This window comes from Saccopteryx leptura, chromosome 6 (genome assembly GCF_036850995.1).
Source record: "Saccopteryx leptura isolate mSacLep1 chromosome 6, mSacLep1_pri_phased_curated, whole genome shotgun sequence".
NCBI classification, from domain to species: Eukaryota; Metazoa; Chordata; class Mammalia; order Chiroptera; family Emballonuridae; genus Saccopteryx; species Saccopteryx leptura.
The window spans coordinates 177,607,073-177,626,369 of NC_089508.1; the positions used below are offsets into that span (position 1 = coordinate 177,607,073).

The window sequence follows — 19,297 nt, forward strand, 5'->3', positions numbered from 1 at the left end:
CCTAGGCTGTCTGGATCAGATCCCATTCTTTTTTTTTTTTTTTTCATTTTTCTGAAGCTGGAAACGGGGAGAGACAGTCAGACAGACTCCCGCATGCACCCGACCGGGATCCACCTGGCACGCCCACCAGGGGCGATGCTCTGCCCACCAGGGGGCGATGCTCTGCCTCGACCAGAGCCACTCTAGCACCTGGGGCAGAGGCCAAGGAGCCATCCCCAGCACCCGGGCCATCTTTGCTCCAATGGAGCCTTGGCTGCGGGAGGGGAAGAGAGAGACAGAGAGGAAAGCGCGGCGGAGGGGTGGAGAAGCAAATGGGCGCTTCTCCTGTGTGCCCTGGCCGGGAATCGAACCTGGGTCCTCCGCACACTAGGCCGACGCTCTACCGCTGAGCCAACCGGCCAGGGCCAGATCCCATTCTTTTATGTGAAGCTTTTCTATAGCACAGAGCCTGGCATACATCTCCCAAGCACTCAGTATGCGCAAGTGACGAATATATGATACTTTGGGGCTGGCATTTCAGCTTCCTGATTCCCACCCCGCTGGGCTCTCACTCTCATTGTGTCCTGGCATGCCACTCAGGACTGTGCGAGAATTTCCCCCTGGGACCCAGGCCATAGATGTTGCCCACACAGGAGGACTCAGGCCCACTTGCTACAACAAGCCGTGTCTCAGGGCCTCAACAAATGCACCTGGAGATCCCGAGAGCGTGGTATCCCCGCTAGGTCCTCCGCACGCAGTGGAGTCTCTGGTCACTCTTCTGAACCCTAATCAGCTCCGTGGGAGCGGCCACTGTGAGGGATGGGCCCAGGGGGCCACACAGGCCCCCACGGGGTCCTTTCAACTCTCAGCATGAGTGGGGGATGTCACAGCGCTCCTGCAAGGGAGGGAGCAGCAGGGAGGGATAAGACATGGGGGCCGCGGGGACAAGGTTCAGGCTCCTGCCCGCAGAAGCTCTCTTTAAGGAGATTTATGTGTTATTCCACCATGTTACTTTCTGCTTAGAATAAAAAAAGGTTTTGCTGTCTACCCTCATTACACACGCACACCCCACTTTAAGACCACTGATCTAGTCCGTCATTTCATTACACGTATTGGGGAAACTGAGATCCAGACAGGAAGGACCAGCCTCAGGTCCCGGTGTGTTAGTGGCAGAACTCACACCCCTTGACTTTATAATACCAAAGTTCTCAGCCACAAAGTTCGCTGTGCCTCTGTCCTCCCTGTTCCCCGGGACCAGATGCTCCAGGTCCAAAGAGACGCAGGGGGAAGCGTCACTATAGCCCCCCAATCCGCCACCCTGAGGTTGCTGCCTGAGCAGTGATTCAGACAAGCGGGAGGCAAGGAACAAGGAAGAGACCACAGCAAGAGCGTTGAGGACTCGCTCAGATCCCAGCTTAGCCACGTTATTGTCTGCCGAACCTGAAACAAGTCACCAGACCCCCCAGAGACTCACCGCCCTTGGCTGTGAAACTAGGGTCTTGTGAAACTGCTCTAGGGACTAGGTTAAAACATGTAGAGAACCTGCAACACAGAAGTTGTCCGGCAAGTCATAGTTCATCTCAGTATTGTCATTTTAACTGTGGCTGGGTTTTGATAAGATCTGGAGTTCTTTTCCACATACTAAGAACATGAGGCCCTCTGCATTCCCACGCCAAGGCCACGCAATGCTGCGCTTCCACACACATTCCCCGCCGTGAGCTCTGCCCTCCGTAGGAATTTGAAACTCCTTCCACCTGTAAGCAGATAATCTGATGATGCAATCCCACAAATGCAGCGTGGTCAGTCAGCTGGGTTTCATCTTGGCCTCCCTGTTTAATTGCAGATGAGTTACTTAACCTCCCTGAGCCTCAGTTTTCTCATCTCTGAAATGGGAATCATAGCCGTACCTAACTCATAGGCTTATTGTGAGGAATAAATGAGACAATGGGAGTAAAATCCTCAGGGCACTGGCTCATCCTCACAAAGGTCAGCCCCTTCTGCCCAGGACAAGAGCATAGTGGGAGAACAAAAGGACTGGACTGGCACGCAGGTGCCACTGGTTAGCAGGGGGGGTGATGTGGGCCTGACCTTGCCTCCTCTGTGCCTCCGTTTCCCCATCTGCAAACCTAAGGGGTGGAATTAGTTCGGCCCTCCCCACGCTAACTCTGAAGGACAGCTGGTGAGAGGGTTGGATGGCTGCCCCGTGGGGTTTCCAGATGGCCCCCGTGTTCCCAGCCACCCTCTACGGGGCAGAGTCGAGAGGAGGTCTGGGGAGATGGCTCTGGCTTCCTCAGCCGTGACCTTGGTTAGGAGAGCTGCTCTGGGAACTCAGAAGCCCAGCTTGAAGTCCTGTCTCTACTATCGCATGTGACCTCCGGAGAGGTACTCTGCCTCTCCGAGCCTCAGTTCCTTCATCTGTAAAATGGGACCGAAAATGGCACCCAGAGTTAGGGATTGCAATGACCGCATAAGCCAATGCCTTCAGAGTGCTGAGCACACAGAGGAAGAAGTCAGTACTCGTGTGTCATTTTCATTGTCACTAAGGCCATTTGGTGTGGACCCCGTTGCAGGGCAAGGTGCTCTTCTTAGAACCAGTCTGAGCGCACCTGTGTCCATCCTAAACATTATTCCTAATAACAGCAAAACTCTTTATGAGGACAGCGGCCATCCTGGGGACCCACCAGGAGAAGGCTGGTCTCTGCGAGTCGACCTTCCAGATTCCCATGATTCCAGGTCAGCCTGGAATGGTGACAGTCATCTGCCCTTCCCAACCTGCCCAGAAGACCAGCTCTGCAGGGCTGGATGGACTGCAAGCTACATCCTGCCCAGCCCTTTTACCTGGGGGAGGAATGGGCTGCAAGCTACATCCTGCCCAGCCCTTTTACCTGGGGGAGGAGTGCTGGGAAGAGAGGTGACCTATCTGAATCTCCTGGCGTGTTACTAGACCCAGGACACGAGGCAGTCTGGTCGCATCGAAAGAGTGTCTGCGTGGGATTCTTGGCTTCTGTGTTGGATTACAGGCTGAGTGTCCTCACTGGGCTTCAGTCTCCTCATTTGGAAACAGGACACTAGGAGACACTTCTCCTCAGGGGTGTTGCAAAGACTGCAGGAGCATGCGTTTAACATAGAGCAAGTCCTCTGTAAATAGCATTGCTGTTACACATGTCTCTGTTCTCTGTTCCCCCTCCGGCTCTCTGTGGCCATACCATGCTGGAAACACACCATGCACCAACGTGTGGGTTTCCTTTCAGCTGTGAAGCTGTCTGGAATAGTAGAGTCGATCTGGGATTCCAGTCTGGAAAGCTGATTGAAACCCAATTCTGCCTCTCCGTTGCTCTGGGAGTTTCTGCTGGCCGATTCCCTCTCTGACCCTCAGTTTCTTCCTCTATGACAACACCGTCCAACAGAAATACAATGTGAGCCACATATGTCATTTTAAATCATTTAGTAGAAATAAAGAAAATTTATTTTAATAATATTATTTACTTAGCTCATGTATCCAAGATATTATTATCATGTCAACAAGTCATTGATACTGAAAAATCGAGTTATTTTGCTCTTTTTTTCTTTTCTTTTCTTCTTACTAAGTTTGAAATCTGAATGGTTTCCAACCGGAGGCAACTTTGGTGATTGTCTGGGATGTTTCTGGCTGTCTCAGGGGGTGGCGAGGGGCGGGGAGTGCAGGTGTGAGTGCTCTGGCTTAGAGTAGAGACTGGGGTGCTGTTACACACCCTACAATGCACAGGGCAGCCTCCCACACAGAGAATTATCCAGCCCGAACATAAACAGTGGCTGCAGCAGATGCACACTGCAGCACAGTTCAGATTAGCCAAGTTCTCAACAGCCACCTGGACCTGCTTCCTACCATATTGGACACTATGGCTCTAAAATATAAAACATTTAGACATGCACTTAGAGAAGCCCCGTTCTTAGGAATCGGGGTTTTGATAAATTTGTTTTTCTGCTCATCTCCAAATAATTGGCCAAACGAGTTGTAACTGGTTCATCAGTGCCTGGCTGGCTGAGGACAGAGCCCATCTGTCCCAGGCTGGTCAGACTCTCCCAAAGCCACCCGCCCTCCCTGGGAGACTGAGCCTGGGACAGACAGTGAAGCCTGTTGTTCTTTTCTGGGAGACAATGCTGCAGGCCCTGCTACCTGCCTGACAGGGCTATTGTGGCTCAGGGAGAAAGGGGCTTTGTCAGAACAGCGCTGAGGGGCCTGCAGTTCAATGGGGCCCTTTATGTCCGCACTCCCAGGATGCACTGGCTGGCGGCCCTGTGGAGGCCCCGCCCCTCCTAGAACAAATGGGGACCCTGGGACCCAGTGAGGGCATGGGAGCCCCTCCAGTAAATAGATCCCAGTTCCCTCCACCAGAGTCCACTGCCCTGAAGTTTGCCTAACTCTGAAAAGCCCTGTCTCCAAGCACAGGATGAACTAACTCAGTACTGCCCTTAACTCTGGGCAAGGGGGCCCAGCCCTATACCCCAAAATGTAGTGGCTCCACAAATCAGAAACATATACAAGAATAAATGTATTAACAACAAATGTGGGCGTTTCTATCTCAGCATCTGGGCTCAGTGCTGGCACCCTGCACAGTAACCTCACCTTGCTTCTCCTGATTGAAAAAGCCCAGGCCAGAGGGACATTCTCCACCTCTCTTGCCCTCTGCTTTTACTATTACACAAGAGGAACACCTACTTTCCATCACCCTGTTTTTCTAATGGTGAATTTGAAAACCCCAATCTCTAGATAGCCCCATTTTGTTTCCCCCGTAGTATATAAGGGCTTGTAGGGTGGGAGTCTGTATGACTCATTCTGGTCTCCCGTCACTTCAATTCCCTCTTTCATTCAATTTACCAAGCTTCTGTCATCCATTCATTCCACATACATACCAATTACTTACTGGGCACCTGCTATGTGTTTCCTGTACCCGCGCCCAGCACTATCAGACCTATGTTGAATGAATGAACAAGGCAGGGAGGTAAGAAGCCAGGAAGGCAGGCAGGAAGGAAAAAACTCAAGAGTTTTGGAACCCCCTGCCCGCCCGCGAAAGCCCTAACTGGCAGCAGCGTCCCCTCTAAACCTCCATCTTTCATCTTCTACCTGGACCCCTCTCCCGCCATCCTGGGACCTATCAACTCTGTCACTGGGGAGGGAATTGGGTGCCAATCCGGACTTCGGGGAGGTGCCCGAACCCGCCCCCTCACAGCCTGCCCTGGGCGAGGGGCGGTGACTCCCTCGCGGGGAGCCGAGCAGCCTCCGCCCTCCTACCCCCTAGGGCACGCGCCCCTCTGCGCGCAGCTCGAGTGTGGGGCAGAGGGGTGGGCGGACAGACGGCGCATGGAGTTGCCCAAGACACCGGGTGACTCCTCCCCGGGGACCCTCCCCTCTGGGGCGCGTCATTCTCCCCACCCTGGGGTCCGACCCGGGAGGCTTCTGACACGCTGGCCACGCTGGGGACAAGTCCCGGCCACCTGCTCCGGAAGCCCGGGGCGCCATCCGCGCGCCTTGGTGTGGGTGCCCATGGAGCTGCCGGCCCACAATGCCAGCTGTGAGAACGGTAGGTGCAGGCTCGGGGTGGGGGGGATGACGCGGGGAGGGGGGAAGTGCGGGAAGGGGCGGGGGGGGGGGGGTAGTGTGTGTGTGTGGAGGGGATGACGCGGGGAGGGGGTAGTGCGGGACAGGACAGGGCCAGGGAACTGCTTTCCTTTCCTTCCCTACTCCCCTTCCCTTCCCTGCTCTCTTTTCTCCTTTCCTTCTCGTCCTCTCCTGCTAGGAGGCCCAAAACCAAGTGGTGGTGGTGGGGGGAGGGGGGTGCAGCACTAGTTGTCCCCCACCCAGTTCTTAAGCCTGTTTTGAGAAGGATCAGGGTTCTGCCTGACTTACCCCATCTTGGGAGCTGGGTAGCTGAGGGGACAATGGGGCGAAAGGGACAAACTAGGGAGGAGGCAGAAGCAGGCATTATTGATTGCAACAGGTGGGCCTAGAGGTGTGGGGTCCCAGGTTTCTTTTTATGTATAGTCACTTCAGATTGTAGTACGTGCCCAGGTCTGGCTGTCTCCCTAGGGCCCACCAAAGACAGGAAGAGGGGCACCCCATCCCCACACCCACCTTTTAGACAAAGGTGGGAAAGAACAGCCCAAGAAAGATAAAGGAAGATCCTTGGCTTTACGTGGACCTCTTACCGTGAACCAGGTAGTGGGCTAGGCTCTTTATTTGCATTATCTCACTTAATCCTCAACACAGCTCTAGGTGACAGGTAATATTACTACCTTACTGTCTCCATTCTGGAGACAGGGAAGCTGAGGCTCTGGAAAGTTGATAACTTGCTCAAGGAAAGACCGTGGGGAAATGGGATGTAGAAGTAGGGCTCTTGGATCCTAAAACCTGTGCTCATACAACTCCTTTCGTGGTGTCTCCACCTCCCTACCTTGCAGCGTGTGGGATACCGCTGTTGCTCTAACTTCTCTCCCGATGAAGCTTTCAAAGCCAGCCTGTTGGGTGTTGGCTGGCTTTGGTTTCCTGACCAACAAGGTGGTTCATGTTCAGCCTCACCTTCCCCTGGGGAAAAAGATGTTCCCCAGTCCTAGCATATTCTGAAAGAGAAACAGGAGTCATTTGGCCCAACACCTGCTTGTCACATGACATCTTTCCCAGAACTGGATTGCCTTTGGCCCTTAGTCTTCTCTCTTTTTTTTAATTATCCCAATGGGAGAACTTCAGTCAATGGAAGGAGCTGTGCCCCTTGGGTGCTTCCGGCCTCCCCCAAACAGTCAAACCCACAGTGGGCTCTTTGGTTCCACCTGCTGGAGACACACCCTCTGGAAGGCAGGGGATGGGCGTGGGAATGAGCTTGACCTTCCTCTTGGGAGTCGCCTTCCTGGGCCCACGTCCTCCCAGGCTCTGGCTCACTTCCTGAGCTCAGGGAACTCCTAGGGCTTGACTCTCATCCCAGATGAGGAGCAGGAGTGAGCAATCAAAACAAGTTGGATTAGGGGCCGAGATGGCTTGTCTCACCTTCTCTTGATTGTGACACAGATGTCAGAGCGAGACAGCTCCCATTGTAAAAGACACATCGGTATCCCCTGGTGGTCTCCATACCCAGCTGCCACTAGGCTTTTGTGTGACATACGTTAGCACTTCTGCTTCTCAGGGCCTCAGTTTCCCCAGCTGAAAGAAGGTTAGACAGGCTGCCTTCTGAGGGCTGCTCCAGCTCCACTGGTCTGTGCTTCTGTCCCGTGGAAGAAAGGTCGACACTGCACTTACTGATTTCCACCAAGATGCCGCTCTGTGCTCTGGGCATTCCAAAGCCAGAGCTGCCTGACCTTGGACTTTGGGGTCCTTCCGGTTCAGGTTTGGCTGCAGGAGAAGTGCCTGACGCAGGCTTACATCCTTGCCTTCATGACACACAGTTAGGAAAAGACCGTCTCTCGTCAGAGGTCACAAACTCAAGTGCCTACAAGAGCTGAGCACATAACAAAAATGATGTAAGGGAGCCGGGTATGGACCCCCGGGCATTGCAAAGAGCATGTCCTGTCTAGTGGGCGACGCAGCCCCGTGACAGCCAACTGTGGCAATGGGAAGATAACCCAAAGTGGCATTTTCATGGGAAATCTGAGTTTTAAATGTTGGTAACAAATTTACATTTAAAAATAACCCTCAAGAGGCCGAATGAAATGCTACCCTCCTTGCTGCCTGTTTTGTGGGCTGTGTGGTGGTTGAGAGCGTGGGCTTCAATTCAGCGTCAGGGAGGCTTGGAGTCCAGTTCCAGCTTCACGGGTTACCAGCAATGCAGCCTTCGGCAGACTACCAAACTTACCAGCGTGCCCATTGCTTCAGCTGAAACCCTGGGCATGGTGGCTGTGCTATGTTCATGACAGGAAGGTTCAGGGACAGCCCCGGAGCAGAGGGCCATGTAGGTACTAGCCCTGGAGGATTACTGACTATGCTATGTACCAGGGGTCCCCAAACTACGGCCCGCGGGCCACATGTGGCCCCCTGAGGCCATTTATCCGGCCCCCACCGCACTTCTGGAAGGGACACCTCTTTCATCGGTGGTCAGTGAGAGGAGCATAGTTCCCATTGAAATACTGGTCAGTTTGTTGATTTAAATTTACTTGTTCTTTAATTTAAATATTGTATTTGTTCCCGTTTTGTTTTTTTACTTTAAAATAAGATATGTGCAGTGTGCATAGGGATTTGTTCATAGTTTTTTTTATAGTCCAGCCCTCCAATGGTCTGAGGGACAGTGAACTGGCCCCGTGTGTAAAAAGTTTGGGGACCCCTGCTATGTACTGTTTCCTTGAACTGAGACAGCTTAGTTTTTTGACTGAGGGTGTGCTCCACATTTGTCCTTTTGTCCTCAACATTTGTGCCAGAAAGGCAAGCAGGGGTGCCCTAGCTCAGGCATGAGGACTGACCAGATGCTCATGGACTCTAGGGCTTGGAACACAAACTAGAGGCTTTCTGAGAGGGACGCGATCCCTCTGAGGCCTGAAGGTAGGCCCTAGCCGCTGACCCCAAGCACCAGAGCTCTCAGAAGGAAGGCCTGGGAATGCTCAGTTATAGCAAACTGAATGCTCATATTTAATCACCCGCAGGCCTGGAAAGGGCTATGGGCTCTCTGACCTCACTGCCCCACGTTACCTGTCAGGGGTCTCCGCTGTGGCTGGAGTCAGGAGATGTAAGTGAAGAGGCCTCTGGGAGGGAGAATCCCTGTGTGATCTGAGCCGTTGGAGGCCCAGAGGCTGGGAGAGGATTCCTGTGCCGGGTGGGAGGTTGGATTCAGTGGGAGCTTGGGGGACCCTGCGTGTTGTTTGGGGCATCAGAATAGCTGAGTGGTTCCATGCTGGAGTTCTGCTGTCAATTTGTGTTCTTAGGCAACATACATGAGCTCCCATGGCTCCCAAATTCATACCTATGAAGTGGGATTTAAAAACAGCACTCACCTGACAGGCGGTTATAAGAATCCGATGAGGCCTGACCAGACGGTGGTGCAGTGGATAGAGAGTCGGACTGGGATGCAAAGGACCCAGGTTCAAGACCCCGAGGTTGCCAGCTTGAGCGCGGACTCATCTGGTTTGAGCAAAATCCCACCAGCTTGAACCCAAGGTCGCTGGCTCCAGCAAGGAGTTACTCGGTCTGCTGAAGGCCCGCGGTCAAGGCACATATGAGAAAGCAATCAATGAACAACTAAGGTGTTGTAACGCGCAATGAAAAACTAATGATTGATGCTTCTCATCTCTCTCCATTCCTGTCTGTCTGTCCCTGTCTATCCCTCTCTCTGACTCACTCTCTGTCTCTGTAAAAAAAAAAAAAAAAGAAAGAAAAGAATCCGATGAGTCCGTGGAAGCCCGGCGTAAGCACCGGTGAATGCTGACGGCTGTCTGTGGGTGGGGGGGCCCAGTGCGTGCACGGAGCTGACGGCTGTCTGGGGGTGGGGGCCCAGTGCGTGCGTGGAGCTGACGGCTGTCTGTGGGTGGGGGCCCAGTGCGTGCACGGAGCTGACGGCTGTCTGGGGGTGGGGGCCCAGTGCGTGCGTGGAGCTGACGGCTGTCTGTGGGTGGGGGCCCAGTGCGTGCACGGAGCTGACGGCTGTCTGGGGGTGGGGGCCCAGTGCGTGCACGGAGCTGACGGGTGTCTGGGGGTGGGGGCCCAGTGCGTGCACGGAGCCCCGCTGGAGCTGAAGCGTGGGCTCTGAACCAGTGGCCACCTCTGATATTCCTCACGTGTGCCAGTGTCCCCAGCGTGACCCCTCTCACCATGGTCTTCCCATCCAGGTTCCCTGATCACCCTGTACTGCTCCTCCCAGCAAGTCCTGTGCCAGATCGTGGGTGACCTCAGCCCCCACGCACCCAGCAATGTCACCGCTAGCAGCTGGCGGGAGGTATTCTGGCAGAAGTACAGCTTCTACGTCGGCCTGGGTCTGGCCTTCCTGTCCAGCTTCCTCATCGGCGGCAGCGTCATCCTCAAGAAGAAAGGCCTCTTGCGCCTGGTGGCCTCGGGGGCCACACGGGCTGGTAGGCTCCTGGTGGGGGCGGGGAGATGGGGTGTGGGGCAGCTGAACCCTCAGCCAGCCCTGTGAACCTCCCTTCACTGCAGCCGTTTGAGAGCCTGGCCTCAAAGGGCACAAAAAGCTCACTCTCAACCCCGTGGGGAATCCAAGCCACCAACAGGAGATTTTCCTTTATAATCCAGTATTTCTTGACCACCTCGTGACCAGTTCAATAGAGATGAGAGGGGATGGTCTCAGGGTCAAGAATTAGGAACCCCAGATCTAGTCCTGGTTTTATTTCTAATCAGTTGTGTCATCATAGACAAGTCACAATTTCCCTACAAAATGGGAATACAAACACCTCTTTCGGAAACAATGTCAGACACTAGTATGCCCTCACTTACTATCATATTGAGCTTCCTATGGGCTACCAAGGAATTACCGAGTCTCTGTCCACAGGGATTTGCTTGTTTGAAAAATAAGATGTGTATCCATAAAGCAATTCTTTTTTATTTTACTTTATTTTTTATTTTTTACAGAAACAGAGCGAGAGTCAGAGAGAGGGACAGACAGGGACAGACAGGCAGGAACGCAGAGAGATGAGAAGCATCAATCATCAGTTTTTCGTTGTGGAACTTTAGTTGTTCATTGATTGCTTTCTCATATGCGCCTTGACCGTGGGGCTACAGCAGACCGAGTAACCCCTTGCTCGAGCCAGCGACCTTGGGTCCAAGCTGGTGAGCTTTTTTGCTCAAACCAGATGAGCCCGCGCTCAAGCTGGCGACCTTGGGGTCTCGAGCCTGGGTCCTTGGCATCCCAGTCCGCTGCTCCATCCACTGTGCCACTGCCTGGTCAGGCTCCATGAAGCAATTCTTGAGGAATGGAATCCTGTGTAAAATAATTTATTCATTTAATCATCATTCATTGTGTACCCGCTGTGTGGGACACAGTGCCCTTGAGGGGCATTGAATCAAATGGGAGAGACAGGCAAGCCAGCAGGCAGGTGTTACACAGTGCTATCATGGGGAAAGTAGATGCTGTCGCAATATTTTGGAAGGGCATGTAAAGCCCAGGCTGTGGGTATTAGGGGAGGTTTTCTGTAGAAGTGATTCAGAATCTAAGACCTAAACAATGAAAAAAATAGCAAGGTGAAGGGGGAAAGAGGAGGACATAGAGCTCCAGTCAGAAAGAACAGCATGTGCAAAGGCTCAGAGGTCAGCAAGCACGAGTGACATTAGACACTGAATGTAGCTCAGGCTGGCTGGAGCATGGTGGGGCAGAGATGCTGGTGTCGGGGCCAGATCCTCATGTGTCTTGGACACTGGGCCTCAGAATTTGAGTGTAATTGTAAGTGAGCATAAGGCTTTGGGCAGGGGAGTGACAGAGTCCAATTTATGACGTGAGACGATCCCTGGTGGCTGGTTGGAGATGGATAAGGGACAAGACGGAAGACCGAGTAGGGGAGAGAGACAGCAGAACCTCGTCTGGGCCTGGGAAAGAGCAGCGGGCATGGAGACAAGAGGTGGAGTCCAGTTTGGAAGGTAGACCTTACTTACCGGGTTTGGTGTTGACCGGCTGCAAGGGGAAGGTAAAACCACGATTCACGGACCTCGCGGCTCTATGACTTGAGCAACTAGGGAGATACGGGTGCTATTTTGTGAGATGAATAATGCGGAAGGAGCAGGTTTGCAGGAAGATGACACGTTCAAGTTTGGACGTGTTCAGTTTAATTTTCTGCCTTTTTAATACCTTCTGAGATTGCAAACCTTGGTGAGTGGATGAGGAGCGTTTAAAATCGAGAGTTCCATTGAGGGCAGAGTTTGAGATGCCTGGGTAGAGAATCGAGAGATGTCGACTAAGCAGTTGGATGTGCATCTGGGCTCAGAAGGAAGGATCGGGGCACCCAGATGGTATTTAAAACTCGGTGGATGGATGAACTCACCTGGGAGAGGACCCGGAAGTAGGCCCGGCTGACTGGCCACAGCTAACATATATCCTGAACCCTTGGAGAGGGCGGAGTGAAGGTCAAGGTAGGAAAGGTGCCTGAGGCCGTGTGGCCAAGCTCTAACGTGGTGTCCACTTCTTTCCGCAGTGGACGGAGGCTATGGCTACCTGAAGGACGCAATGTGGTGGGCTGGCTTTCTCACCAGTAAGTGGGGCCTTTGCTAATGATGGTGCCATTGATGGCAGGGGCGGAGATGGAAGGACGGGTGTTTGGGCCATTTCTGTCTCTCGTGTGCCAAGTATGAATGCGAGGCCCAGACTTTTAAGGGGGGACCTGCCACTTCAGGTTTGTACAGATTTGCACATTTACACCCCTCCCCCCACCACTTTCCACCCACCCTCTCTGGCTTTCAAACCCTAATTCTTTTCTGATGGAAAATTAGCCAGTTTTTCATTTCTAATTCCCTCCGTCGGGTTCTGATTCCAGCCTTAGCCAGAACTATCACATTGACCACCTGCTTTCAAAAGGCATGGTCATTCTGTACCAGCAGAGAGACAGACAGGGCCCTTGCAGGGGTCTGCAAACCGGCAACTCAAATGGGGACAATTAGGCCCTTTGAGAGTGTCAGACGCGCTAACCACCTGCCTGTCTGCTGTAGACTACCCACCGTTCCTCTGGGAAAGATGGCGCTCTGGACCAGTTGGGACCTGGAGAGTTGATAACCGTCAACTATATTTGACGATTAACACTTTTTAGAACTTACCTTAAAGATACAGACCCAAGGCCTGACCTGTGGTGGCGCAGTGGATAAAGCGTCGACCTGGAAATGCTGAGGTCGCCGGTTCGAAACCCTGGGCTTGCCTGGTCAAGGCACATATGGGAGTTGATGCTTCCAGCTCCTCCCCCCCTTCTCTCTCTCTGTCTCTCTCTCTCTCTCTCTCTCTGTCTCTCCCTCTCCTCTCTAAAATGAAAAAAAAATAAAATAAAATTTAAAAAAATAAAAAAAAATAAAAAGATACAGACCCAATATTGGCAGTCCCTGAGACACACTTAACCGTATCTGAACTAGAAGAAGCCAAGAGAGCTCAAGGACAAGACGGTGTCCACCCACGACCATGTCGTGTGACCTTGAACTTTGGCCCTAGATTTCCCATCTTTCAAATGGGAGGATTTGATCAGGATGACCCGGGCCTGACCTTCTGACCAGATTCTCCAGGGAGAGAGCATGAGGATCAGGATGTTAAGGAAGGCCAGTCTGGGATTCTATGACCGGCCGAATGCTGAATGGAGCCGTCTCTACCCAGATTCGTCTGGGCTGGAGATGGGGCATTGGAGCCATACCAACCTCTTTTCTCCTTTCATTTCCTAGTGGCTGCTGGAGAAGTTGCCAACTTCGGGGCCTACGCATTTGCTCCTGCGACAGTCATCACACCTCTGGGAGCGCTGAGTGTCCTCATCAGGTCATCGTCACCTCTCTTGCTTTCTCTGGCTCTTTCCTATTTCCAGTTTGTTGAGGTCTGGAACTGATCAGTGGGGTCCACTGCCGCTCACAGTCAGGAACGTGGGTCGGTCCCAGCTCCTGGAAGGGGGCCGTGTGCTGTGCTGAACTCTGGCTGCTTGAATTGCTTGCTGCCAGTTGCTCTGGCGTTCCCTTGACTTACCGGGTGATGGAAGGGCAGGCTAAGCCCAAACCGGAGGGCAGGGCCTCCATTGCCACCGGTCTGAATTCTCATGTCAATATTTTGGTGCTGCCATAGGAGAAGCTTACAAGTGAAAAGCGTGAATCCTAGATGAACATCCCCTGAGTTCTCACCTTAGCTTCTACCACTCAGTCGTTATGTTACCATGTGCAAGTCACTTAACCACTCTAAGCCTTAGCTTCCCCACCTGCTAGGTGGGGGTGCTAATAACGCCTACCTGAAGGCACTGCTAGAGGGACTAGATGAGATAATGCACGGAGAATGTGTAGTTAGACGGGCATTGAAGAATGACCATGGCTAGCATATATGAAGGGCTTACTATATGCTAAATGTTCGAAATGCATTCTGTGTATTAACACAGCATCCCTACTAACTAGAAAGTAGGGGAAACCTGAGGCCAAGAGAGGTTAAGCAACTTGGCCAAGGTCACCCAGGTAGGTCCCCTGAGAGGCTAGGCCAGGAATCCCTTCCAACAGTCTAATGTCAGAGTCTGGGTGCTTAACTGCTTGCTGTGTCGTCTTGCAAGCGTTTGCTGGTTTTAAAAACAACTGATTCTAAATGCATATGCTTCCCATTGCCCCATTCCTCCTGAGCCCCAAACATAGCTCCTCTGGGGGGGGGGGGCAAAGCCTCATTAGAACCTGGCTCGAATTGGCTTAACCTTGGAGCCCTGGTCAATCCCAGCCAACCACACCCAGTATCCATAATTTCCTCTGTTTCATTTTACCTTCTTGATGACAACTTTGCAACATTTATGTAGTCAAAACAAACAAACAAAACAATGCAGAGCCATGACTCACACTGCGTATTTGGCTGATGTAACAGTGTCCTCACAATCCATGTACGATTAGTTCCCTCCTGTGGGAAGTTGAGAGAGTTAGGAATCCTTCAGTGTGTCCCCTCTGCCTATGCTAATGCCACCATGCACTCTTGAATGGGCCATGTGGGTAAAATGTTTTTGGTAGTTTTAGAGAAGAGATGGGAGACTGACTGCTTGGACATCAGTTCCCCTCTAATGGGTCCTTATTTTTACCCTAAATCAGGCATCCCCAAACTACGGCCCGCGGGCCGCATGAGGCCCCCTGAGGCCATTTATCCAGCCCCCCGCCGCACTTCCGGAAGTGGCACCTCTTTCATTGGTGGTCAGTGAGAGGAGCACTGAATGTGGCGGCCCTCCAACGGTCTGAGGGACAGTGAACTGGCCCTCTGTGTAAAAAGTTTGGGGACCCCTGCTAAATGCTACCTTTGTAAAGAAACAAAGGTGTGCCCCAGCGATTACATCTGTTTTGCCCAATTTCCCTCCCTTCTTCCTTCACCTCTGCTGGCTCACCTGGAAGAAGTGAGGAGAATGAAAATGACATCATCTAGAAACAGCAAAGAAGTGGAGGCATTTTGCCCAGGAAAGAAAGAGAAGACCCTGGGAAGTCCCAAGAATTCACTTCAGTGATGTGTAGAGGGAAAGCCATAGGCTTTATAATGAGACAGAACTGGAGCACAAATCTGGACTCAGCTACTGACCAGTCATATGACCTTGCCAAGTTGTTTTAACTTCTGCGTGACTCAGTTTTCTCATCTACAAAATTGTCCTAGCATAGTTCACTTCTTGAAGAGTCGTAAGATGCTAGTGAGATAATTAATGAAAAGTTCCTAGTGTAGTACCTGGTACGTAATATAGGCCCAAGACGCAGTGCCTATCTATAATTGTCACTGTGGTTGTTTACACTGATATATACAAAAAGAAGAAGGAATAGAGTTCTGTATGGCTCAAAGGATAAAAGTGAAATGGAAATAGAAATGAGAAGAAATGACCATAATTTTGGTGATAATTAAAATGAACCTACAGTGGATTCATTTGCCTTGTGAAGGAGCGAGCTGCTTGCCACCAGAGGGATACAAGCTGTCTGTTTGTGATGTTAAGAGAAATGTGCTTGTTGGGTAGGGAGTTAGACAAGAGTGCTTTGAAGGGCTCTTCCAACTCTTCTGTTTTGGAATACTTTTCATCCCTTGAATGAAAGAAATTCACATGTGTGTTCTCAGGTCCTCCAGCACACACTGTAACCCCCTGTAAGTAAGTTTCTATTTTAACTGGTTTGGGAGGTGTCTACGAAAGCTTCCCTCTGAGACAGGGAAGACATGACCTGGGGTGCGTCCCGATCTGTCATTCTCCGTGAGCCCTTGCTCAGACCCCATTTCCCTTATGGGCGCTAGCACAGTGCTGGCTACCTAATCTCTGCTCCCTCCCATTGCCACCTGCAGTGCCATCATGTCCTCATATTTCCTGGGAGAGAGTCTGAATCTGCTGGGGAAGCTGGGCTGTGTGATCTGCGTGGCCGGCAGCACAGTGATGGTGATCCACTCCCCTGAGGAAGAGAAGGTCACCACGGTCATTGCAATGGCTGCCAAGATGAAAGACACAGGTAGGCTCCAAGCCCCCCTGCCCCCCCACCATGGGAAGGAAGGCACTGAGGGATGAACCAAGTTGAAGGGCTGACCTGGTTGGAGCATCTCACATGCTGCCCCCTGGAGGGGAAGGCAAGCTCAAGAAAGTGGGCGGGCTGGTACTGAGGCCAGCATATAGGTTTCCCAGCCTGATGTGCATCGATGCCATTTACTAAGTGTTCAGTGCCAGGTGCTGTTCTACATGCTTTCTCTGCATTGCCTTAGTCTGCTCAGGCCGCTGTAACAGAATACCAAAGACTAGGGGGCTATCCACAACAGAAATTTATTCCTCACGGTTCTGGAGGTTGGGAAGTCCATGATCAAGGTGTCCGCAGATGGTGTGTCTAGCCAGGGCTGGCTTCCTGCTTCCCTGTGTCCCATATGGTGGAGGGGAGGAGAGAACTCTCTGAGGTCCCTTTTATAAGGGTACTAATCCTATTCATGAGATGACCCAATCACTTCCCCAAGGTCCCCACCTCCAGATGCTGTCACATTGGAGATTATGTTTCAACATATGAATTTGGGTAGAACACATTCAAACTTACAGTGTATACGAACTCATTTCATCCTACAAAAAGAGAAAAGCTCTCTGTGGAGGTCGTATCAGCCTTATTTTACAAATGAGGTAACTACGGTCTTGGGGTTGACCTGTGTCCCTGTCTTCCTGAAGGGTACATCGTGTTTGCCGTGCTTCTGCTGGTGGTCTGCCTCATCCTCATCTTCATCGTCGCCCCACGTTATGGACAAAGGAACATCCTCGTTTACATCGTCATCTGCTCTGTGATCGGGGCCTTCTCGGTGTCTGCCGTCAAGGGTCTGGGCATCACCATCAAGAACTTCTTCCAGGGGATGCCGGTTGAGCGCCACCCCCTGCCCTACATCCTGTCCCTCATCCTCACACTCTCGCTCAGCACTCAGGTCAACTTCCTCAACAGGGCGCTGGACGTGTTCAACACCTCCCTGGTGTTCCCCATCTACTACGTGTTCTTCACCACGATCGTGGTCATCTCCTCCATCATCCTCTTCAAGGAGTGGCACAGCATGTCCGCCGTGGCCATTGTGGGCACCCTCTCTGGCTTTGTTACCATCGTCCTGGGTGTGTTCATGCTTCATGCTTTTAAGGACCTGGACATGAGCCAGACACGCTTGCCGCACACGCACAAAAACCCCACTCCTCCTCCCGCCCCAGAGCCCCCGGTCAGACTGGAGGACAAGAATGTCCTTATGGACAATATAGAACTCTCCAGCACCCCACTGCCACACGAAAAGCCCAAAGTATTTACCGTCCATTCTTAAAGCTCGGACTCTGTGCATGAGAGGATGAGCCCTCCGGTGCAGCCTGACTTCTCCATCTGGAGCCACCTGGATATTTTCGGCACCATTGTTACCCATGGCCTCTCTGTTCTGGGACGTTCATTTATACCTCATCACTGTTTCGAGGAGAAAGATCCCTGCCCAGTGAGTGGTGGGGTCAGACTTCCTGGAAACACAGCCTCAGTGACCAAACACCCTACTTACATTGTTGCCAGCAGGTCCCCGGGACCTCCCTTCCCACGTGTTCTCTTGTTGCCATCTGTGCATTGTTGGGAAGAAGATGGAATTTGACCTGTTGAATGTAGCACCGTCTAAGAACTTCCCTGAGACTCTGGTCATCAGGGAATCCTCAGCGCTCGTTCTCCTGAGACTGATGGCCCATTCCTGAGCCCAAGGACGAGGTGTCGCTGGCTCCCTGGGGCACGGAGAGCGATTCGTCCTGCCTCCCCATCCAGAGCTGACAGAAACACCGCTAATGAAAAATGTCTTGCTGCTCTTGCCACTTCCTCTACGGAGACAGAAGTAGGACCTCAGCTGACCTTCTTACTGTGCGAGTCACCTGATGTCTCAGGGAAACATTTCCACCAGCCCCACTCCCCCCCGCGCTCCGGTCCGAGGGCAGCATCTTTGTTCTCATGGACTCCACCGCCATGCCCGCCTCTGCCCTTTCTCTGTGTGTCCTAAGGAGTCAGTCACTGAGATGTGCAGGCAGTTAGCTCAGAACTCAAGACAAAGTGACAACCACCGCAACAAAAGATGCTTTGCAGCCAAGCTCTGCTGGCCAAACCCAGTGTTTATTTTGCCTCAGAAAATGGCAATTGCACTGCTCTTGAAAGCACCCTGTTGAGCTGGAATTTGGCAGAATGCACTTTTCTTTTCCTCAAGGAGTAAAGCAAAATATGATTTGGGGAGATGGGCGGGGAGATTAAAAAGCAAAGTCAGGATTTGGCAGGAAGCCACCACCAGCTCCACGGAAACCAGGAACTAACTTTTGTGTTTACTTTGGTGCCCAACAAAGCAGAGAGGGCTCTGGATGACTTCCGGTCTCCAGCCTTAAAGGCTTGGCCAGTGAGACCAGCTTGAAACTTTAGTGACCAAGTGGGATGTCGGTTTGGCAAAGGTGCGTTCTTGCTGTTGACCAGATTGCCACCAAACCCCCAGCTCTGCCGACGAGCTGCTCACCCTGGGAAGCAGCGTGTCATGATGATCCAACGCCACCTGCCTTGGAGACTGCCTTTGGTCCCCTCACATTTGGCCAGTGGCATTCAAAAAACAAGAGCAGCTGGAGAGCGGTCTGACTGATATAGCCTTCCCTCTGGGTCTTTCTTGCTGCAGGAGTGTGGGAGTTGGTAGGAGGACTGTGCAAGGGGAAGGAAGGGGGCCACGTATTTCTGTAAAGAGGGAGGACTGGATCCTCAGCCCCCAGGTGGGGGCCGTGCCTCCCCTGAATACGCTACACCTGTGTCCCGTGTTTACATACCCTGCCCCAAGTGCAGCCACGCCCAGGCCAAGCTCCTGCTGGCCTCGGAGCTCCAAAGGGTCACCTGATCACCAGGCTGGCTTCCTGCACCTCCAGCCTCAAAGCCCCAGTTTTAAATGAATGTGGATCTCTGTATCGGACTAAAATCAATGCAACACATTGGATCTTGAGAATATCAGTAATCTGAGGTCCCTGAGAGTGTGGTCTGCAGGGTCAAGAATAAAGACCTTCGAGTGTGTTTACTTTATACTTGAGTCTTAGCCTTCCTTGGCCACGGAACAATTACCCTGGTTCCTCTGGGGCTGGGAAGCCAGTCCCCAGTCTCTGGAGGGTTGTGGCCTCCAAGGAAGTCTCTACAGTGGTTTTCAACAGCCCCCACTAGAGTAGAAAAGGTTGTTTTGGGAAGAGAGTCAGTAGAGGATACCTATCCCTTGTTAATGCCTGA

At 52.3% G+C, this 19,297-nt stretch overlaps 1 protein-coding gene across 1 annotated transcript; it reads left to right on the forward strand.

Annotated features, from left to right (window-relative positions):
- The first annotated feature begins 5,238 nt into the window (after positions 1–5,238).
- On the forward strand, positions 5,239–17,839 carry NIPAL4 (NIPA like domain containing 4). The gene is made up of 6 exons (XM_066343334.1): positions 5,239–5,540; positions 9,760–9,999; positions 12,067–12,123; positions 13,289–13,379; positions 15,876–16,036; positions 16,729–17,839. The coding sequence occupies exons 1-6, from the start codon at positions 5,321–5,323 to the stop codon at positions 17,352–17,354; spliced, it is 1,395 nt and encodes a 464-aa protein (XP_066199431.1). The 5' UTR covers positions 5,239–5,320; the 3' UTR covers positions 17,355–17,839.
- Positions 17,840–19,297: the final 1,458 nt, after the last annotated feature.